The sequence below is a fragment of the Parasteatoda tepidariorum genome, chromosome 1 (genome assembly GCF_043381705.1).
Source record: "Parasteatoda tepidariorum isolate YZ-2023 chromosome 1, CAS_Ptep_4.0, whole genome shotgun sequence".
In the NCBI taxonomy this organism is placed as follows: Eukaryota; Metazoa; Arthropoda; class Arachnida; order Araneae; family Theridiidae; genus Parasteatoda; species Parasteatoda tepidariorum.
In genome coordinates this window covers 34,402,952-34,428,293 of record NC_092204.1, presented here as the reverse complement: position 1 = coordinate 34,428,293, position 25,342 = coordinate 34,402,952, and the positions used below count along the sequence as shown (strand labels likewise).

General features: G+C 27.3%; 1 protein-coding gene across 1 annotated transcript in view; it reads right to left on the bottom strand.

Annotated features, from left to right (window-relative positions):
- LOC107448012 (atrial natriuretic peptide receptor 1) overlaps positions 1-25,342 on the bottom strand; it is a 376,583-nt gene that overhangs the window by 22,032 nt on the left and 329,209 nt on the right. Inside the window, exons 15-16 of the mRNA XM_043057672.2 lie at positions 4,872-5,040; positions 2,904-3,053 (exon numbers count right to left, since the gene is read on the bottom strand). Of these exons, the coding sequence (XP_042913606.2) occupies positions 2,904-3,053; positions 4,872-5,040 (319 nt within the window). The remainder of the gene's footprint in view (positions 1-2,903; positions 3,054-4,871; positions 5,041-25,342) is intronic.

Here is a 25,342-nt window from a genome sequence, read left to right as displayed (position 1 = left end):
AAAACCATAATGTACTATATTTAACCACTCATTTTGAAGCTTTACCGTAACGGCTTTAAAAGTATTGTTTCTATTACCACACTTTTGTAATAAAAGGAAGAAAGGACTGACAAGTATAAATTGAGACAAATAATTGGTTTTTATACCATTTTCTAATGTATAATGATAAAATGACCAAATATCACCACATTTATCAAATTTTATTTCATATTATAAAACTTTATTTTGTTGTTAATTGCCAAATTAACAACAATTTTACCAAATTAACCAAATTTTGTTGTTAATGTTACCAAACTCATTACCAAAGCACTTCTGTAAAAATTTCCGAGCTTTTAAGTGTTTCCATAGAGCCAGAAACACGGTAAATTTTACTGTATTGTGATATTTTTAACTACATCTTTTGTCTCAGTGTAAGTAGTTTTGTTACTTAGGCTACAAAAGATTTTTTTTCCAGGTCACCTGCAGTAAGTTTATTTTTCTAATTTCATTTCGATTGCATTTAAAAAGTATATTTTAACTATTATGTGTTCTTAATTTAATATTAACTTAATTTAATATTATTTAAAATTAATATTAGCTATAAATAAATACATTGTTGTGCAAAGTTAAAATTTCTGAACAAATTTTCATGTGTAACAAAGTAAAAAAAATCAAGCAAAATAAATTAGTTCTTTTTAATGAAATCACGGGAGAGATGATAATTTTAAATGAAAAAAAGTCAACTTATGTATTAAACTAAACTGCTTTTGTTTAATAATAATAACAATTACTTTTATCACGTATTATGTTCCAAGAAATACATAATAATCCTGTAGTACTCTTTTTAAATTCTAAAAGAATTTATTGATTTAAACTCATTTTAGTACAGTCATAAAAAATTGTAAAACAATTTTCTTTATAAAAATTTTTTTTTGCTTAGTTACAAACATAAATAAAATATTTAAATCCATCTGACGTGCTTAAAAAAACTAAATTTAACGGATTTTATATTTTTCGTGAGCAAAAAGAGGTTTTGCTTAACATATTTATTTGATTTTCAAACGCAATATAAAGTTTGTAGATAGGTTTTTTATAATCATCAACCTTAAATATATTTATTTTATGAATCTTTGTCAAAAAAGTAAGCTCATCAGGGAAAGCAAATAAATATTTAAGCTAGGAAAAAACATTAAAAAACTATCAAAATGTGTGATCGACAAATTAATGAAGACGTAAGAAAAACAGCAAAACTAGTTTGATTTGCTGTTTTCTAATGAAATTTGAAAGTATTCCTGTTATTTGCATTTAAATTTTTCTATTTCTTTCAGTTATCAAATTTTCATTTTTCTGTTTTTAAGCATTTCATTATATTTAGATACTGTTTTTGTTTTTTTCCTCGTTTATATATAAATCCGCGATTCTTAGCATATATATTGTTTTGGTGAAAATTCTAAATATACATGTTTAGTAAGGTCATAATAAAATATTCTGTATAGTAAATAGCTAAATAAGGCAACAATTTCTCAGCAAAATGCATAATGGTATTGAGATGATTTAATGTTGAGAGAAACCATAAATAAAATCTAAGCATATATCTCTGTACATTAAAAAGCCATAAGGGCCTCCGACACTGTAATTAACGTTACATTATGTTTTGCAAAGCGATAACGATAAGATCAAAAATCTTGAAATTACGAACTATTGTAGAAAAAAATACAGAAATATACAGGTATATAAGATGGTAAAAAATAACTAATACTCGATAATTGGTTCGGGAATTTCTGATAAACATGTAAGGAAAAAATACCATGCCGGCCACTCTGCAAACTCCAGGAATGCAACTGTGGGGTTGAAATTTGGCGTGTTGAAAGGACCGTATTTGCTTATAAATTTAATGCAGTATTTTTTTTTAAATATCAATTTTTTTCGAAGTTGCTGCTATTTTAAATGTTATTTTTGTGAATTTTTCAGTTTTATTTATTTTTTAATTTTATATATTTTGCTTTACATTGCATTTTTCTTCGCTGTGCTAAATCTGTGAGACTTAAAAACTTGAAATTACGATGATATCTTGAAAAAAATGCATAAATTCGTACATAAATAAGAAGTAAGAAAAATAAAATAAGATTCCATTACTTGTTCGAGAACTTTTTTGGTAAACGTGTAAAAAAAATACCATGTTTGTTTAATCTGTAACCCACTGGAGATCAACTGTGGAACTAAAATTTGACTTGCTGATGGAGCCACTTTTACTTGCTAACATAACGTGAGTTGTTTCAAAATTTCAATTTGTTCGAAAACTATTTCAAATTTAAGTAAATTTCCTTCATTTTTTTGCTTTAAATGTTGACTATTTATCCACTGATGAACTTATTTTTCCCTAAAAAAATCTTTTTTTTTAATATTATAAACTCACACTCAAGTAGATAACAATCATGAGAACCTGAAAAAAAACAGAGTCAAATTACTTCTTATTTATTTTTTAGTCAGACAATTCGTATTCCTTTGGCTCCCTTTTTTAAGTATCGATGATTATTTTATGCGATTTTTTTTAAATCTTATATAAAACAACAATAATTATATATTTTAAAAACATGCTCTGTTAGCAAAAATAAGATGAATGAAAAGCAATTACAAGAGTTGTTGAGAAAAATGAGCAGGGGGTGAAATCTGCTAAATAGATTTGAAAAAATCATTTTTAAACGCGTAACTTTCAAAGTAGACTTTTTGGAGAGAAAACTATTTTTAGAATCAATAAAACTATCATAGATTTAAATAGCGTCGTTCAGAAAATTACTTAAAGATAATTCGCAAAGCAGTTTTTCTCACTAACGACGCACAGATAAAAAAAAGACCAAAAATAAAATGGATGAGAAAATCTTGAGAGGAAGGCAATTATTTTAATGCAATGCTTGATGCCTTACTTTGGCAACAGTTGATAGAGAAGATCTTCTGCCTTTCTTTTTTCTTCCAAATAATCTGCAGTCCTTTCTTCTACGAGGGCTTCTAAGTTATTTGCATACTGTTCCATTCGAGATAGTAAATTATCCAAAATATTCCCGCTGTCATTGTCCCTAGAAAATACAAAAGTTTCTTTCTGAAAAAAAAAACTTTGTCTTTTGGAGTTTTAAAGTTGCGAATTTTTGTTCTGAATAAATGTTTTCGTGCTTTGGAAAATTATACATAAAATTTAAGAAACATTGAATGAGAAAACCTAAGTTTGGCTAAGAGCACAGTATAAGAGATGCCAAAATTTCATTCTAATATATAGCAGCCGAAGTGTTAATGAACGGATATTGTTCAACAAATTAATTCTGCCTTTTAGAATTAAATATGGGATTCTGAATAACTAAAAGTGCTTGATTTGCCTATTAAAATAAAAATGGACCATCACATACTTTTTTGAAGGTTAAAAACGCTCAACCCTTTCGTGAACTTTCGGATAACCCGCTTTCTAAAACATCTAAAGCTTCAAAATTTCGAGAAAGCAGATAATGCTTTTATCGCCAAAATTGTCACCAAAGTTGCTAAATTGCAAAATTTAACGCCAAGTTGGTGATGGTCCCATTGTTCTTAGCCTACAAGTTGTTAATATGTGGTATTGAAATACATTAAGTCATCAAGCTAAAATGTGCATTTTTGGGAGAATAGTGCCTTCAGTCAAAAATATACAAGAAATATACATTTCTATCTAAAAGATATTTCGTATACATAATGTAATTATATTTTTAATATAAGTTTGAAGGTTATAATCGAAGTAGCAAACATTTTTTCCCCCAAAATATATTTATTTTTAGCTTAAGACGCATGAAATATAAATATTCCATGATAAAAAGTAATGAAAAATATTTCCGTTGCCATTGCCCCTGGAAAATAAGAAGCTTCTTCTAGGAAAACAAATTTTCTTACGGAATTTTGAAGTTGCGTGCTTTCACTTTTTTTTCGAATTCATCGAGATTCGCAAAGTTAAACATAAAATTTAGAAAATATTGAATGTGGAATCAATGTTTAAGTATATTAGTTTAGGTAAAAACAAAATAAGTTATATAAAAGTTTTATAGTACTGTATAGTAGCAGAAGTGTCATTAAAAAAATGATAATTTAAACACACATTATGTTTTATTTAATTATATTTTTATCGCGTTCACTGCCGGCTGAGTACAGCAGATTGTGCTGTATCTGTTGTGGAAGTGTGGAAATTGATTAAAATAAAATCGAAGCTAAATTTCATTATTTTAGCAACCAATTTAGTTTTTATATATAAAATTTAGTTTCATTTCAATAAATAATCTGTTAACGTTGAGATACAACATCATATTTTGGGTAAAAATAGTTGTATGACAATAAGCATTTTGCTAGAACTTGATCTATTTTATCAACAACAACTGTTAGGTAGAATTTCGGTTCGTGCTGGAGCAAGATTGAAAGTGACATTTTTTAAGAGTAGCGCATTGGTTAAACGTTGGCTAACCAATAAAAGGCGTTTTTTTCATGCGAAAGAAACAAACACTATGTTCGCTGTTGAAAGCTTAATTTAATTTTTTGTCATTTTCTATGTATAAACTATTATAGAATGAACTTACAAAAAACTTAAGTAGAAATTTGAAATTGTTACGGACTGTTTGAAAAAAAATACAAACTCTCTGTTTTAAAATATTTGACTCTTGCATTTCCCAAGTTAAAAACAAAAAGTTCAAGAACATTCTTAAATTTATATTATAAAAGTTTTTCGTAACAAAAATTTAATTAGTTTGAACAAAAGGGTAAATTTTGTTATTCTAGTTAAAGCCTTCAGCCTTTCAACTAAACCATAAATATTTTCATTATTTGCGACTCAAAGAAAACCTTATTGAAACAAATCAAAACTCACAAAATGGAAGAAAGATAATTACTTATTTAGCCTCCGGATGATTGATTTTAATGCTTGAAAGTCTGGTCTTTCTGTAGGATCTTCTGTCCAACATTTTTTAATCATGTGAATAACTTCTTCATCACAGGCATCTTTCTCGAGTAATGGACGAAATGGAGACTTTTGTGATTTCTTCACGTTTTCAACTATTTCTGAAAATTAATTGTTAGATTTAATTTCTTATAGGTATTACTTTTTCCTTACAAAATTAGTTTGCCTTGAAGTTAAATTAAAGTGGAAAATGAATTATAAGATTCCAGGTGTCCAGAAACAGATTTACGACTGTAAAATCAATTGGAAAAAAAAAGGTTGGAAATTTATGATTGTGCTAAGTTAAGAAAATCCTTCATTTGCTCGTTAAGTAGTTACAATTCCTCAACATATGACGCTGTTGAAAACATAACATTGACTTCTATTGCATATCAAATCATTTCAATGGAAAGTTTCGCAGCGGTGTTAATTAAATTTGTCCGTACATTGCAAAACATTGTTTTGCAGATGAAGGTTGTTTTAAAAGATTGTTTCATTGTTTTCTCAGGGAAAAGCGCCATTTCTGATAAATTTTGCAGCAAAAAAATTAAACTGAGTGAGAATAAATGATCAAACTGAAACTCAACAAACCTAATTATTCACTCTCATTCGTTTTTCTTTAATTCTTTATTTTTAAATCATTATTCATTTTTTGGCAACCTGATACACATGTATCAACATTTATGACAAGAGTTAGAGTTGTGACAAACTTTATAACAAAGAACAATTACATAAAAATAGTTATTGATTGATGCTATAAGCAAAAATGGCTATAATATTAACGGAAAAAAGTAATGAATAACTAGAATCTACACAGAAAATAAAAATAACACATAAAATTTGTATTGATTTCATTGCTCCAAGCATTCAAAATTTCTTAAATACTGATCACACTGAAAAAAAAATTTTACTTCTTAATTGCTTTGTTTATTATGCTTTCTTTATCATGTTTATACATTTTTTATGCAGTTTTGTACTTTATTATCTTATCCTCAATTGAAGAGAAATACTTTGAGTGCTACAAAAGCGCACCCGCTTTCATAATCTTCGATTAAACTTCTACGTGTGGGAACTATAAGAAGATAAATTTTTATCATTGTATATCAACATAATCCACAGTGTAAAATTTGTCAATTTTCCAATGTTTATCAAAAGACATCAATATTTTTTAAATTAGTCTTATTAGCTAATATTATTAAATTCCTCATAATATTTTTAATTTTCTTAGTTATAAAATTAGACGCTTGCGATCATTTACTCATATGTGATTTAAATGAAGCACGCTGTAAATATGTTAATAAAACACCAAAAAATCAATCTTCTATTTCTTATTGTTTCCTTAAAACACTTACATTTCAAGAAAATGTATTTCCTTAACCATTAATAGAAACTTCATTATTAAAAAAATACTAAGCGAACTTCAATATAATAACCAGAATTTATTCTTTTATCTTACTATAATCAACTCCAACTTTATTCTTTAAGCATAAGTCCCAATTTTTCAAATACAAATAAAAATAGATCAAATTATTAACAGATAAATGGAATTGTTGCAATTTTTTTATTAAACCTTATGATCTATTTTTTATTAAATCTTATCATCCATCGTGTTTCAGTATAAAAAATTTGTTTTTAGACAAATAAAAACATCATACATTTTAGTGAAGAAATATTTTATTAAATATTGCTAAACTTGTTTTTTTAAACTCTAGTTAATTAGCAAAGAAGCAAACAATATTTTTTAGAGAATCTTATTTTTTAAATAAGGTAAGTAAATTTGCAGAAAATCAAATTAGTTACGGTATAGTGCTTTTATAATCAAATCAATTAGAAAAGCTTTATTTGCAGCTTTTATGAAGAGGACTTTTTTAATATGAATCACTTTTAAACATCTAATTTATTGTAATATATTATATGTAAAAAACGTAAAAATAAAATTTGACACTCTCGAGTCTTAAAATTATTTAGCTAAAAAATTCGGAAATTTCTTTTGGCATAAAAGCTAATTTGTTGGTTAAAGGAAAACCGTGTGCATACTAGAATACTACAAATATTTTGTGATTATAATTCATGGAAAACATGAAAAATATTCAAGTACTAATCTGAATTTAAATTGAGCAATTTTGCATAATAAAAAAATCAATTATTAAATAAGATTTGCAGTAATTGTTTCTAATTAATAAAAATATTAATAATTATAATAACAGTGTGGTAATGGTGTAATAGTATTAGTATCAATAATTATAATAGTGTCATGGTAATGGCGTAACAGTTCACTCTTAGAAATAAAACTTTCACATTTGGCAATTCAATTTTGAGAATAATTTCGTCACGTAATTACGTTATTATGACAAAACACGAGTTCTCAAATATATGACGAAAATGCTTCTTCAACTTGGAACCTCATCGCACTGGATTATGAGAGATTGTTAACTAGATTGTTAACAAAGTCATAATGAAGGTTAGACAATCAAAAATAAAGTGACGAAACAAGCCGACTAGACTGTATGAAAATCAAGGAGTTGGTCTCGCACTTGGAAGATCCGGATTCAGATACCGCTTCGCGCATGTGAGTAATTAATATCTCCTTTCTATATCTCCTTCCTCTATTATTTGTGAGGCGTTAATCCACTTATATGTTGCCCACGAAAAAGTTATTGTTATGAAAATTAGATACGATACATATTACAAGATTGTTTTTCTAATAGAATGAAAGAAGCTGAAAAGGATTGAACAGAATCAGAGAATGAATGAGCAATGCTGCATATTAAAAAAAATGTCGTAACAGTTTCATAAAAGCTAATCCACCGGTATTTTATATGCACGCTAAAGCTAATCCACCGGTAGTTTTCCAAAAATAATTTTTCTTTAATTAAAATTTTTAAAAGTTGTTAATTACTTGAATATTTTGTACAAAGCAAATTCAGTCTTATTATTAATTGAAATATTGCGTTGGGAGATTTAACAAAAAGAATGCAAATTATGCAAACGAAGTGCATGAGTTGATATTGCTCAAGAAATATTGCTTAAATTTCCTTTTAGAAAATGAAATCAATGGTTATATCGTTAATAATTTATTTGTAAAAAAAATATTAACATCGAGGAACATTAAGTTTAAGGAGCCAATTTATATGTTTTCATATTTTCTCTTTATAATAGAATTAGCACTTATTTGATAAAAAATTAAATAAAAGAATAACGAAAAAAAAAGAATGGTATCATTTTCAACCTCACAAAGTCTTAAATGAGCGTATTTTATATGCAGAGGAAATTTTCGGAAGAGTACAAAACCTGACATTTATTTTATCTTAAAAAGGATTTCTTTTTGAGTTTCTATGCTCCACCTTTATTAAAAGGATTACATATGTTTACATAAATGTTGCTACAACATTTAAGATGAAAATATGTCACTCCAAATTCATATTTTGTAGTTTTGTAGAAACTAAAATTGAGTTAGGTATAAAGTTAGGGTCAACAAACAGTCTAAGGTGGATTTTATTTTATTTTAAATGCGACATTTAGTAATTATTAACTCTCCTAGATAATATTGGTTGTTTACTTCTGGGCAAAATTATAAATCAAGATGCAATAGCAAAATAGTGTTTTTTATGGATTACTTATTTCGGAAAGAATACTTGAAGCAAATAGGAAATAATCATATTCACTCAAAAACTGGTCAAGCCAAATTCAGAAGAATTATTTTACGTAATTCGTATTACTAATACTTATATTTAAATTTTCCCAGTGCTTTGTAAAACTCTTATTAATTTTATCTATGCTGTGTAAAGCAAAAAAAAATTAAGATTAATGAAATGTTTTAGGCATCGGCGCTGAACAACACTGTCGGAATTTTTCCCATTGTTGCTAAGCAATAAACACTCATGAGGAAAATTTCTATGGAATCTCATCGAGTGTTATTTTTCTAGTTCTTCGATTATTTGTTAACTATAAAAACTATGCATAACTAGATTAAATAGAGGAACTTAGGATTGACATAGAACGTTGGAATAATTCTGTTACTCATGAAACAAATATTGAAAAAATTGTTTAATACTTTCACATGTAGTTGCATGGTATCACACATGACTAATATAATTAATTTTAATACAAGGATAATATGGTGGAACTGTAATTGACACAACTCTAATTTTATCCATTTATTTTTTATTTACTCACAGAGAAAAAAATTATTTTAAAATTGTCACACTGTTTGTAATAATATTTCTTGCAAGATATAAATATACAGTATTCATTCGGTAACTGTACCGTTTATGTGATAACCGTTTTCCGAAAATTCTGTTTTTCTAACTTATAGACTTATTACCATACATTTAGGAAAAAATACAAAAAAGAAAAGCTAATTCAGCCGAATAAAGGGTTTTTATGTCATGATCTAAGACATCGTGATAAAATTACCAAATTATACCACTTTTACCAAATTTTATCCCATATTATAAACCCATATTTAATTATTAAGTTTACCGAAATCATTAGTCGGTAAAACGGATAAAATTACAGAGCTATTTAGTGCTTCCGTAGATGCAATTATATGGTAAATTTTACCATATTGTGGGAGTTTTGACCATTCTTTATCTCTTAGTGTTGAACGCTATTTAAGAATCCATGAATAGTTTCACTAAGTATTTAAGAAGGTCTTTTATTATAATTTTTTTAATTAATCGATAATGGGCATTAACAGACACATTATTCACTGCAGCAGGACGAATGCTCTACGGATTGTTATTTATATTGAGGTGAAGTATTATACATAATTAGTTTTATTTGAAGTGTTTTAAGCACTTCAACCATTAGGGTGTTAAAATACAAGTAAAATTGGTTTTGTAAAGTTATGTCCGTATGTAAATGTTTCGGAATTTCGGGTTTTTATTTATCAAATTCGTTTTATTTTTATGCGTAAAAAATTTACTTTAAAACATCGCCGAATTATATTGTTCTCAAAATATTAATGATACCTAAAAATTTATACCACTTTGAAAATCAGTTGTGAGCATTCAAAAATGCTTTAAATTGATTTTGAATGTTGCGTTCCTAAAGTATTTCATATAACAAACAAATTCCTCTTTTATAATTACCTTTCTATTTTTAAGAGATAATTAAAAATGGATTTTCAATGTGTAAGTCTTACTTTAAAACTAGTTTATATCTTAGATCTTAATTAAAGTTTAGATTTATGCGACCGCACATTAATTCAAATTAACAGTATTGCATAAGTACTGTTTAGGGTGAAACTAATTTGATTTTGATTGGATTTTCAATAGCAAACAACCGAAAGTCACGGTGGCTATGAGGATAGAGTGTTCGCCTTTCGGTTAGATAATTCACCCAACCACAGCGCTGACATAAAATATCCACAGAGGTAGACGGATCATGGGTAAGAATTCCCTTGCCATCAGGCCAACTGTGGGCGGCTTTCGTGGTTTCCCTCTACATGTAAAACACAATGGTGAACAATGAAGGACTAAAATTCAGAATTTGGTCGTCTGTTCAACACTGGTTGTAAAATAAAATAAAATGAACAAATGATTCAATAATCAATCTTTTGTAACGTTATTTCCATGTCATAGATTTCTTTTATAAAAACAGAACATTCAAAACAATTTATGTCAAACTGGCTAATTTATTATTGAAAATAAAGAAAACAATTAAAATTCGATTGAAAAAATAATAGTTTTGTTCAAAGTAAAGTTTAATAAATTTTTCTTGGATTTTTTTGAAAAAATATCCGCCTCTGACTATTCTTTAACTTCTGTATTTATGCATAGCAATATACTTGTTTTAGCAATGAAAAATGCTTCGTAATGACATTTAATTTTGCTTAGTGAGTTCCTAATTTTATAATTTTCAACCAATATTCGGATTGAGAGAGTAAAAAAACTACACAAAAACTTATAATGCTACGTAATTTTCTCTCAGAACTGACTATGTAATATATGAACAGTCCCTTACATAGTGAATAAATGGTAAAAAAAAATTGTAAAAAATATGTAATTAACGAAGAAGACTTTTTAATTTTAGGTACAGTAAAAATACATTTATTTTATCTTCTGAGCAGTTTTTCAAATAATTTTAATTTTTTTTATACAAAGAAATGTCTAAGGTAACGAAAAAAATTTAGATAACAATTAACTATTTCTTTGTATTAAATGAACCTTGTAAGTTTAGATGAGATAGAAGAAAGAAAACATGTTTTTTCTTTAAATTTAGATTCTCATTTTTCCCTTTGAGAATAATTCCTGAATAAATACAAGACCATTACGATGCACAAATTAGGCGTATATACTTTATTTTTAACGTATTATTGCTTGCAAGAAGAAAGATAAATAAAGTTAATGTCTAAAGCAATTCTTTGAAAATGCAAAATGATATTTAAAAATTCTAATATTCCTTATTACTTTAGAAAACTGCAGACATAAAGATAACTATGCCATTACTCACGTTTAAGCTCTAAAGTTTTTATCATAATTATGTAATAATTGTTAATTGTTCGTGAAGGGAGCATAAAGGCTTTTCTTTTCGTTTTTTAGCGGTGAAGGGAAGCATGTTTTCAAATTTTAACAACGAAATAAAAATATAACTTTGTAAATAACATAAAATTTTATTATTGGAATATTACTTTGAAACTTACTAATAAAATTTTCAAGAATGAACTAGCTTCTGTTTTTATTATTAATTTTACTGATAAGAAGTAAGCGTTTTGTTTTGGGTAATTTAATTAAAATATTTTAAACTACACTGTAAAATATCATGGATCAAATTACTGTAAAAAGTATCGGCACTCAGGATGCTAGTACATTTTACCGTGAAATCCATTTCTACCGGAACATATTGGAAACAAAAAATCTGATATATTTTACAGTAATAATTTTCTTAAAACAACTGAATCACTCTAACTAAATAAATTTTATTGAAAAAACTACAGTATAATGTTTTACGGTAAAAATGGATTTTACGAATGATGAACCCAAAGTGCCAATAGTTTAAACCGTAATTTGTTCCAGAATTTCTTACAGTGCATTCCGGAATATAACCGATTATCGACTGCAAAGTTAGGTGTTGAATTTTTTTGCAGACAAATCAAAGGTATAATTAATTAAAATAGGATACAATATTTTAAGTATCTCACATTTTCTTTAAATTGATTTCTAATTTACAGAAAATGCAACTATGGTTCTACATATCTTAAATAAAATTTACTTAATTGAATAAGAGTAAATATAATACGGAAACTTTTTCTTATAAAAATTAGCAATGCAAATGCTTTGGCAAAATTTTCTAAGATTTCCTTCTTTCTATAATTATAAAAACAAGTCAGATGATTACTTTGCAAAATGACACCAGTTACAAGTGTTTGCATAAATTTTAGTCCTCTTTCACTTAAATTTTGTGAAAGGTATTACAACATTTATCTAACTCCATCTCAGGTATAGTTTAAATGCAATTTTCTTAACTCTGTCTAGTTTCTTGTAGATTTATAATGTTGTTTGAAATACAAGATTGCAAAAATTATTTTTACTAACATAGCTATTTTTAAAAAACTTTTTCAATTCATTTATAATGAGAAAGGATGTGAGGAAAACTTGAAAGACAGAAGTTTCAAAATTGAATTTATTCTGAATGAAAAGTGTTATTTTAAATATTTTTTTTAAACATTTAGGTAACTTTTTTTAAAGAATTTAATTTTTATCTATATATTCTTTTAATTTAAATTCCTTTAATTAATACGAGTAGAAATGCAACTTTCAAAAATGGGTTACCGAAAAATAAAATATTAATTTTTATATATGAAAGTTAGACAATTTATTTTTGTGTTTACATTAAAGTTTTTCAGACCAATAACCCTGTAATATAAGTTTCGCAGACAGTATAAAAATAACATTTTGTTTGCTATAAATATTCAAAATCTATAAAATATTGAAATTTCATAATATTCAAAATCTAAATATAATATATAATATTCAAAATCTTCTAGCAGAATAAAATTTTGCAAAAAATTGAAGACTCAAAATTGTTGACAAGCGATTTTCACGAATTCTTAAGAAATGAAATATGCATTTAAGAATTGTGAACAGTTTATGAACAATTTATATTACACACGAAAAACATCTATAAACAAGGTCCTTGATAGCTTGGTTGGTAAGGTACTGGACTCACGTTCGTGAAAATGGGAGGTCGAATCCAGCCTGCTTTAAACTCCCGATGTTGTAAATGGTGACTGGTGCATGCTAAATTCGCCGGTTCACAAAGTCCTCTATGTTCCCATAACAAATTATAACTCGGGGGAACAGAATTTGAGATTGATCGTTCTCTGGTTCTGGTCAAAACTACGATCTGTGGATGAATGAATGGAAGCGTGAAAGAGTTTGTCCCATAAGATGGGTGTGACGTATGAGTGTGACAGAAGTTGAATTCTTGACCATAGATAGCACAACGGGAGCAATCACACCCTTCTGCCTTAATGGCCAAAGACAACGACAACAACATCTATGTACAAAACTTACAAATAAAATAATATGAAATAAACAGTAGTTGTGTATTAAATATTTTAAAACTTAGTGTTGAAATGTTTTAAGGCGTAGCTTTTAAAGACGAGTGCCCACTCTCGGCTACCATGTTTTGTTTGCATGTGACTAATTTCGCTAATGTGATATGTTAGGACATCACCTTTGAGCTTGAGCTTTAATAGAAGTTCGCAGAAAAACAATACGAAAAAAGAAATTAAATGCATCATTCTATTAACGAATAGTTTTTTTTTCGTATAAACGTTCGTATAGTTTTTTAAAATCAACTATCACATTATAAAATAAATTAGCACAAAAATGAGAATGTTATGCAGAAGAATAGAAAAAATATGATCTATATGAGTTAGTTAAAAAAAAATCATTTCAAATCCAATATTATGTTAAATCTTAGAATAATACTTTACTTTATTTAACGCAAAAAAATAATAGAGAACTTTATAATCTCCTATATTTTTAAACAAATATTAAACTTCTCTTCTAATTTATAAATAATTATAAAAAAAAGTTATGAACTTGCTTTTATAGAAAAAAGATCTGCAATTAATAAATAATTGATTTGAATATTATAGGCTTATAAATTAAAACGAGAATTTCCAGTAAGTAAATAATAAATAAATTTATTAAATTATGCATGCTTTTGTTTTTAATATTAAGTGATAACTTACATAATTTTATTAAGAAATTCAGACTCTGATGTGTTTAATGTGGAAAAAGAGTATTATTATTTCGAGATATTGTGTTTTATTACATTATTTATTTATTATGAATATTTATTTTTTCTTCGTAATTCGAACTACAAGGATTTGCAAGATTTAATTATGAATATAATTTTAAATTACAAAAAGTTTTTTTTATTTATCAAAAAAGTAAAGTAAAGTATAATTATTGTACTAGTTTTTTCTTATATATTTTCAGATCATAGTTGGAAAATACTGATCATAAAGGGTCCCTAGTTGAACGTCATTGATTGCTGTCAGTTAGCGGGTGAATGACCACTTAGATCAGCTGGCCTAGAAACCGAAAATGCGAGGTCCAGTCCTCATTAAACTGTTTTACCGTAAAGTGCTGGACTTCACAGTCGTCGGACTACCAAAGCGGGGAACCATCACTTCTGAAGAGGATTAAAATTGTAATGGCATGTTTTCGGATAATCTTCAGGGATCGTTTCCAGACCATCGCCAATAGCCTATTAAAAAGCTCTAGTGGGACGTAAACTACTAATACTCATATTGCTTTATACTCGAAATCACAACAAACAGATTATTTAAAGTCCATACATCTGTCGATCAATGTATGAATTGTAAATTTTATCATTAAAATTATAACAATAAATATTTGAAATATTTGCATAATTAGTTCAAATAGCGCAATAATACTGCCTTCGATGAGCAAACATATAAGTTTATATCAAGTCTCAGTTGCCGTCGACGTTCAGCTACTTGATCCCTTCCAAACAAACCATATTTTAATTTGTTTGAAAATTTGTTCAAAAAAAAGAAGGAAAAAAAGCATTTTTTTTAGGTAATAATATGCCATAATCCTTTTAGAATATTTCCATATCCCAACAAAATATACTTTTTACTTCGCAATCATCAAACATTTAAAATCCGCAATACTAAAATTCGCAATCATCACATGAATCACAAATTCGAATCACGAAAACTGAATTCTTCACTTTTTAGTTTCGTTCGGACTATAAAGTCTAAAAATATTAAGAAAGTAATTAGCTAGTTTAATCATGAATAAAATAAACTGTGACTAAACTCCTCACTGTCTAGCGGTAGCTAGACATTATCCATGAGTCCAGTCACTCTCAAAAAATCCAAGGCAAGCAAAGGGTCCGTCACGAAAGTCTCCTTAGAAATGTAAAGACAAGCCAGAATGGGCTTCGGGGACGCACTTTGCACAAACCCGGAAAACCCTGTTGCCATTGCAAAAGAAGCCGCTCCCCAGGTGACCGCTGGCAAATTTCGGCATCGCCGTCTGGTCAGCTCTATCGCAGGAAAGGCCAATGGAGCCCCAGGACATCTCCGTCAATACCAATCATGGGATGGAGGGACCCTCCAAGACTGTCATTGTTTCTCCTGATGAAGTAAAGCTCGCCAAAAGTCAATGAGGCAACTGAATACAATGGCTCAACCGAGCCCTGTTTGAAGTTTATACTGATGGGTTACGGGTTTTTCTATGTTTTTTTGTAAGTTTATTCCGACCCGTTACTGGACTTTCTATATTTTAGTGAAAGATTCTTATTAACCCGTTACGGGTAATTTAAGGTCGTCACTGTTTTTGTTGAGGTCTGAAAGAAGTGTTTTTTTTTTTTTTTAATAAAGCAAGAAACTGTTTCCTAATATAGCTTGATATGTTACAGGACCAATAAGATGGTTTGCATTTCATGATGCTCCTGATATCGCTTACAACTGACTTCCTACAAGTGACGTCACGCGTGAATCAGCTAATCAGGTTCAACACACACGCGTGAATTAGCCAATTAGGAACGACATACATGCGTGACGTTGCTTACAAGCATCTAATTAAATCTGATCCGAAATTTTTTTTCAGCGTGGTGATAAATTCAAGTCCTAAGATAGTTTAGTTGCACTTTGAATATCGGTACAACTTAAAGTTACGTTCATCCGTATTTAAGAGAAAGCATCTAACAATAAATATATGTAATAAAAGCTATCAATAACATATAATACTACGTATTATTTAAAGATCGGATTGCCTAAATTAACCAATAAAATCAAACCACAGTTTTAGTATATTATGTATTATTTTAAAATTTTATTTCTTACATTTTTTACAAATTACTAAATGACTAATAAAAAACGTGACAAATACAAAAAGTACTTTTTTTAAGATTTTAAAAGTTGTATATTTTTGACAGCCAATACAAACAGACCAAAAACTTCACAGATCTAAAATTATGTGAAAAGAAGAAAAATATTATCTCTAATTTTATCACACATCAATTAATTTATTTAAAATTGAAAAAAAATAATCTCCGATTGTATTATAAATCAATTTATTTACTTAAAATTAAATAAACTTATCAAATGTTTTTTTCCCTAAATATTGTAAAAAACTACGCTTAACTTGAACATAAAATCAGCTATACATATTGGACACTTTTTATGAGTATTAATTAATTATATATCAAAGAAAATAATGCTTAAAAATTAAAAAAAAAGGTTATGTGAAATTGACGTTGAAAAAAAAACTATTTCTTTGAGCTAATGAGACCCTTCAAATTGGATTGTGGGTACGAATAAGTTAATTCTTGGAAATGAAATTATTCAATAGGAATAATGCATGAAAACTTATTATTTTGTAGTAATGTAATATATTTGCTTCTCTTTAGTAAAAAGAAAATAAGTAAGCAGTATTTATTCATCAGGAAGAATTTAATGAAATTTTTCATTAAAATCTTCAAAAAATGTATTAACGAATATTAACATTTATATCGTCATTACAACAATCAGTCGCGAATTTATTAGAGAAACTCATAGAAAAGTTTTCATTGTTTTTCTGAAACATTAAAACAGTTATTTTTTAATAAAATTATGAACGTTAAATAAATTTATAAGAATTTGTATATTTCATTCAATTTTTTTTATATTTCATTCATGCATTAAATTACGAATAAAACTTTGATTAATTATATTAAAAGTAATTTAAATTCATAAACATACCTCTAAAGAACAGATTATTCGCAAAAAAAGTGCCTACGAGAAATGTTTTAATAATTCTTATGAAATTATGCTTAGTTTTTCATAAAATCTATGACTTTATGATATTTTTAGTCATCTACCTAAAACAAAATGATTTAAAGCAGTATTTGTATTCTTAACAATACACTTAATAATACTAAATTAAGAAACTACTAAATGCTAATAAAAACTTTAAGAAATACTTCAAAAATTTTTAAGCTTTTACGTGTAAACAAATTTTTTTTATTTCTAAATGTAATTTACAGATTGAGATATAAATCTTTAAATTTTAATTTGTAGCTTCTTTTAACGAAACATCCTTTAGCAAATATTTTTATATTTTTCTATAGTACGTTGAAAATATTAGCTTATAAGCCTGGTAATCTTTTAATGTAACACAGACTGAAATTCCACGAAACCTTTGTTCTCATAATGACTTATAGCTTACTAAACCAACTTTATGCTTAATACCTTAATCTGAATTAGTCTTATTACACTGTCATCCTCCTATAGTGTAACTCAACAGATTTCAAGACAAGTAATCTAATTTGGGATAAGCATTATCTAAACTGACAGCTGTTGCCTCTAAACTCAAAATGGTTCAATAAACTCAGGTACATAAATTTAGGATTGTTTTAAGTTATAAACTCAGTAATGTATTAAAAAAATTCTTTTATATTAAAGTTCATTGCTTGCTTAAAAGTGTATTTAAATTATTGATTTCATGTTTACTCTATAATTTTCTCTTTCGTTAATTTTTACTCTATAATTTACTCTGTGAAACATTTCATTGAAACAAGGGGAAAATTACCAGTAGAAAAAGTTTTGCTTTTACAGAAATTCTATTTCTTCTTTTTCCATTAATATTTTTTCCATTTCTTATTTTTTCATGTCCTTACAGAAATTCCATTTCGTATTTTTCCATTGATTAATTTTTCCATTTTGTATTTTTCTGTATGTCGTTGAGGTTTCTCCATCTTTCCGTTTTGTAATTTTTTGTGAACTGAAGTTCCGTTTCCCATTTTAATGTGTTTCTCTGAAACTCAGTTTCTTTTTGTTTTCATAAACTATTTTTTTCATTAACTATTTTTTTCATTCCTCATTTTTCTCCGTATTTTTTTCAGTTTTCTGGGAATGTCACTTGTTGAAATTAAAAATCTGAATATATTTGAAATAACATTGGAATTCCAAGCAAAACTCGTTTAAATCAAAATTTCAATAAAGGATTTTTAAAAAAAATATTTATTATTAATTTTTAAAAAAAGTCAAAGTATTACAAGAATTTATTTTTTATTCAAATAAAAATTAAAACCTTAAATTGACATCTAATGTAAAATTAAGTCTCATTAATATTATTACATTAATCTTACACATATTCCTTAAATATTGTTTAATTTTATACAGATTATTCAAGCATTTTGAAGATAAAATAGTTACTTTATGCATATTTTAAAAATACATAGTTACTTAAAGCATATTTTAAAAATTTGATAAATAATTTAATAATTAATTATATTAAATATTTATTAAAAATTATGTTGTTGTTGTTGTTGTTGTTGCTAATTCCCATCTGGTCTGACGGGGTCAGACCAGATCAATGAATCCGTTAACATTGAGAAAATCCGAAACCAGAATGGGAGAGGAATGAATATCGTTCCAGTCCAGCCCTAAACAGATCAAGATGTGCTCAGGTGATGCCTGGTTTTGTTGGCATTTAGGGCAAAGAGGAAAGATCTTTTGATTTGCAGAAAATGTGAGACTTTTCAGGTGTCCACTGGCCAGTCGGGATAGGCAGGTGTTGGTTTGCCTGTCACCAGGGAGAGATAGAGAGAGTCCTGGTCTTTTTGCTTTATACCAGTAGTGAATAGGTGAAAGCAGCCACTTTTGTTTATTCTGGGCCTTTTGCCTTGCAAAAAATTCAAGGTATGTAAGCTCTGAGGTGGAGGGGACTGGATGGTCTAGTCCCTTCTTTGCAAGAGTGTCAGCCAACTCGTTGCCGTGGATATCGACGTGGGACGGGATCCATTGAAAGTGGACCTCATGCTGTTGGGAAATGAGCTTTACTTTTTGTAAGATCGAAAAACTGGTTTTATCTCCAATGAGGGCCCAATTTTTGAGGTGTTGAATTGAACTACGGCTGTCAGATAGTATCCAAGTATTTCCAAGGTGCCCTTCACTCAAGATTTTTTATTCTTGTATTCACTCATATTCTTGTTCAATTTTTGTTACATAAACCACATTTTGTTACAAACCAAACCCTTCTTTAAGTCAATTTCAATAGTCAAACTATTCTTCAGTTTTAACTTTAACATAAATTTATTTCCTATTTTTATTAAGTTACTCAAAAAAAACGTGTCGAATTTTGCAACCATTTTTTATATTGTTTTGGGGAAAAAAATAGACAGTAAGCCAGACTGGGAAGCAAACATTATCCAAAAGAAATTAACACTAAAAAGGCCAAACTAGCAACCGCTTTCCTGACTAAGATATTAAGACCATATTTTTTTTAAATGCGGCCCTTAACACTACTGAAATTGACACTCAGTATTCGAAAATCCCATCATTATAGCATATTTATTTAATTAGACTGATTCAGGGTTTTTTCGAAAATTATTGCTTTAAAACTTTAGGTTTATTAGAATTTTTGTTCCGTAACATGTTCTGTGTGGAAATGAATTTTATGAAAAAAAGTACCGGCACCCTGAGTGCTGTGTAGTGTACATTTTTAGTGAGGTTTTTAGTGCAGATTTGATCCAGAATTTTTTACAGTTCAGGAATCTAACAGATATCTGAAATAAAAGTTAAAGATAGCTATCATGATAAAAAAAAATTACCAAGACATTATTGTTATAATAACAGTAATTAAATACCTTAATCTAGAAATCGGTTAAATACACTTCGGGGGGATCTCAGGAATGAACGCGCTTTAATCACTCGAAAAAAAGCCGACTTTTCCACTTTCTTATGAAGGAAATGCAGTTTGTTTACTTATACAAATTGTAGCTAAATATTTGAATATTTAGTTTTTTTTAATAATTTTTAAGTTAATTGCAATAGGCCAAATAAGAATTCATAGGGTTAAAAACAATATTAATTACTGGATATTTTGTCTATTGAACAAAAGGAAAGGTCCCATACAAAAATATAACTTAACAGTACGAAAAGAACAGTATTTAGAATTAAGTTTTAATACCTTTGTTGTCTTCCTAAAAACATAGCATTTCTTGAATTTCGTCTCTCAAAGCTAAGATTCAAATAAAGGTTATTTTTCCCTTTACCGTTTACTTTTTTTTAAAAAATCAATTGCTTTAACATCCTTTGGAAGGAAATACAGAGGAAAAAATTTGCATCGTTGTATTGTTGTGTATAGATAACATTAAATATTCAATTAAATTTTCTATCAGAAGTAAGAAATAAAGTGAAACATTCTTGCAATGTATTTCAAATTATGCATGTTTTATTTGAAATTTAGTTGCTAAGCCCTCGAAACGAAGTGCTCCTCATTAGTCAGTCAAAGCAAAACAGGAAAAAGAAATATTTTCTTTGAGCTGTTTTGCTAATTACACGAGGATTACACGATTACAATTAACAGTTATCGATTTTTTTACTTCTCTTCAGAATAAAGCGCTTATGAATGTTTTAAGCACAGCTTAAAAACTCTAAATAAAGTGGATCTATGACAAATACAAAGGCATAGATTAAAGAATCAATAATTTGAGAGGAATACATCAAGATTACGTAATTTGAATAGTTAACAAGGATATTTTATCATTAACAATAATAGTAATTGTAAAATTTAATAAGCAAACCGAAAATTCGAATTTCCTTGTACAATTTCAATAAATAAAAATGTTTGCCATAATGAATTTAGAATTAATTGCTATACATAAATGTGAAAAATATTAATTTACATAATGATATCCTTCTCAACTGTAATTTCATCATGGGTCTACAGATTATGCGTATATTTTCTTAATGTATATGCTACGGTTAAAGTAATAAATCCATTTATTTTTAATACTAACCGGTCAATATTAATTATAACCATTTCTTTTGGTCAAAGTAAGAAATAAAAAGGCGAGATTTTCGTATCGTGATCTACGGCAGAATAATCGGCAAATCTTGGCAACTTCCGGGAAACGGCACTCGGTAAACTAAAAAATAAATAAATGAATAAAAATATCGCAGAAAATGACCAACTTACACAGTATAACTTGTAGCCGCCCCTGGGCACTAATTTTTTTTCCTTTCCTTTTCTTTTTATGTTTCCAGTTTAAAATCAATTTGGCGCCTCGATGCTTGTAGTTAGTGTATCAGATCATATTATCACCAATATGAACGTGAAAGAATGACATTGACCAAACATATTTTTTTATTATTAGTAATGACCTGTTAATGAAGTAAATTAGCTTAAATAATTCATTTTAACCGGCCATTTTGGTCATTATTAATATTGACCTGTTAGTAATAATAATAAACGACTATTTACAATGACCGTAAAACATGTATCACTACCTGTAACTACACTGTAAAGAAATACGCTAAATTTACGGGGAAAAAACTGTCAGCTAGTGTGCTAGTATAAAACTGTTAAGATCACAGAAAAACACTGTTATTTTAAAACTGACACCTGTTTTCTCATCAGATAACAACTGTTACTTCAACAAGCAAATTCCGTTATTTTAAAAAAATCTGTTATTTGAACGAAAAGAATCTACAAATTAAGTAATCATCGATGCTAGAAGTGCTCTATCTTCTGAGATACCGCAAAAACGTTTAAAATTATACTGGCCGTCCTGTATCAAAATGTATGGCAACTTAATAAACTGAAAATTTATATCAGAAGAAATAAAATAATCAGGTAGAGTAACAATCTGACAATAGAACTGAATCTCTGATTTATTTATACGATGTTCAAAACAATGAAATAATTACTGAGAAATAAGAACAAGTATAGAAAATAATTTTAAAATAAAATTTGGAAAAAAGGTTGAGTCATCGTACGGTATTTATATTTCAAATCACTTGTGTTTGCCTAATTTCCATCTGACAAATCTAATAGGCACCTATTTTTGATATGTCTACTTATATTTTCTTCCATATATTTTCTGAAACCGAATGAGGTTTTTGGATTAAGTATATTTTTCGCTTCTTTGTTCAGTTTTTTTAAATTCCAATTTTGTTCATGGTTTCTATGATATATATTGCGAAATTATTAATTTTATAGAAATTAAATTAAAAATAACTTAATGAACTTTCATAAATTAAATAATTTAGAAAAATATAATTAAATATTTAATGAAATTAAATGATGGATTAATTAAAAAAATAATGGTTTATTTTGTAGAAATTAAATCATTATTTAATTAATGAAATTAATTAAATAAATTTAATAGAAATTTATAGGCAGTTTCAATTTAATAAATGAAAATTACCATTCCACTGTTGAATATTTTTTCATCTTATTTTCGAAACATAACTGTTAAAAGCAGAATAAGACTTAAGGATTATTTTATATATTTTTGTAAATGTTAGGTTTATATTTTAGTTATCATTTTAATCTCTTATACTCCTCACTGATAAATTTAACATAATTAATATTATGAATTTAAGAAAAATAATCTATTCTTCTTGAATTCAGAAAAATAATCTATATCTTTGAAGGAAAATAAGCTATAAATTATATTTATATAAAATGTTTACACAATTATTTTTAAATACACGCGAGCTTCTAAATCATCTTTAAAGCTTGCAAGAACATTGCAACAAAGCTTAAAACCGGCATCATATTATAAACTTGTACTTGAAAAATGAAATGATCAAACTTAAACCTTAACGATCAAAGTCTCAGAGAAAAATAATACTTCAATAAAACTAATCTTATTATGGAACTAAAAACAGAAATGTCTATCCTAAGAAGTCTCAGCTTTTCTATTTTTGTTTCAAAATATAGATTTTTATCCATAAGCAGAGAAAGAGTTCTTGAGAAGGTAAAAATATGCATAGTAAAGTGAGCTAAGTACAACGTCTGTTAAGCAAAACTGACTTTTAAACTGAAACTTGAAATTTTTAGAAAAAGACAAGTTTCAGTTCAACGTTTTAAGTTTCAAGTTCAAAGACAAGTTTTGAAGCCTAATTAATAGTTCAAAAAAATGTGTTAGACATAAATCATAGTTTATAATTGTGATAGGGTGAAATAACGAAGAAAACAGGATATTATAGCACAAATAAAAAGAAACAACTATAAAGGCTTTTTTTGCTCTATATTTGTGACTATTGGTAGTTATTTTTTATTGTTATTTACAATTAATTGATTTGAGATATGTTTCAATAAGATTCGATGCAATAGCTTATTTAGTTCGAAACTTTAGAATGTACTTCAGGGTAAATTACGTAGAAAATAGCACATACATCACTACTAAAAAGGATAAACAAGTATAAAGGCCATTTTTTTCCTTTTTTTAAATTCCACTCCGAAGTTACTTTGATTGATTTTAATGCTTTAATTTACACTAAATTTTTTTAAAGTTCCATGACAATCTTTTTCTTGAATTCAACAAAACTTCAATTAAAAAAAATTCTTGTTCTAAATTTAAATAAATTATGCAAACATATTACAGAATTTTAAACATAGAGGGGTTTGGAGCTAACCATTAACAATTATTAACATGTTCACATGCTATGTGTTCAAGGTGACTCATAGACATGCATTAATTCCTGTGTTTATAATTGTACATTTCGTCAACTTCATTTCATTTCATGTACTTCACTTCTTTTCGGACAATTGGAAGTGAAGTTATCAAATTTTATTTCTCATGTTTTAAATAAACTATTTTTGTTCAACTGTTTTTTAGTCATTTGTTTAAGTCACATGCATTTTGTACACTATGAAAATAGAGAATGGAATTTTGAAGTTTGAAATATTAGTAACCAAATTAAAGTACGAATTTTTATTGGGCTCTACCTAATAAAAGAAAAAAAATCCACTCATTAATTAAATAATTGGCTTATCATTAAACCCATTTGATACTAATTTAAAGGACAAAAAATGCTTTTGCTGTCTAATAAATAAAAATCTAACACAGTTACAACAGTTAAAATATATTTTAAACAATTTAGTATTTAATTTAAAACGAGAAAATGCACGAATTGCACGAAATTACACAAGTGATCTTAAAAAAGCTTAAATATGATTTTTAGACTGGTTTCAAAATCCACGCTGATATTAATGATTGAAGATATTGCACAATGTAGCAACTACTGCCGTAAATGTAAGTATGGTTTGGACAGCCAAAGTTAAAAATTTATTTAAACCCACTCGATTTGCATCAAAATTCACATATTGTTAAAATCATTGCAATCACGATTGATTTTATTCTTAAAATAAACTATCGTAAATCTATAATAAATTAATATAAATGTTAGAATTTAATTATTTAACTCATTAAAACTTTAAATTCGTGTATCTGTTTTATAAGCATATTTTTTATGGTACAAAAAATTTGTTTTTAAAAGTAATATCGCATGCAAATTGAAATATATGCGACTCTGTGCTGTATTTTATTCGCCTTTTCCACTTGAAGCATTTCTTACAAAATAACCATATTTAATGGTACCAATATTTCTGATCAAAAAAATTGAGATTTCTGGACATAAAGAGAAAATATTTACCGCATTTAAGTAGTTCATTTAATAATTTTTCTGTTAGTTATACCAACTGTTTTTCAAAAATACAGGTTTTCGAAACATATGCAACACTGTGGATAGACAATTCTAAATATGTATGTAAATATGTGGGTAGACAATTTCTTAATATGTCTACCCACATATTTAGAAAATAAATGCAACACTGAAAATTAGAAATGATAGCTTTCACGCCATACTCTAAGAAATCACTGTAAAATTACCATGCTATCTTTTAGAACGTATCATTAGAACGCAGTTTTTTGATTTTTATAACAATGTCTTTCACAAACTGGAAAGGTGATAAAAATTGTATTGAATTTCCCATGGTTTCTTATATGGCTTATTCATAATAGTGTTGCGTCAATAAAAGTTAGATAAAGGTTATTATTTCTCTGCAAAATATCTATTGCTTTCAAATGTTTAACTGGAAAAAAGTGTTGAACATACTAGACCTCAAAAGTCCAATTAAGATATGAAATATATATATA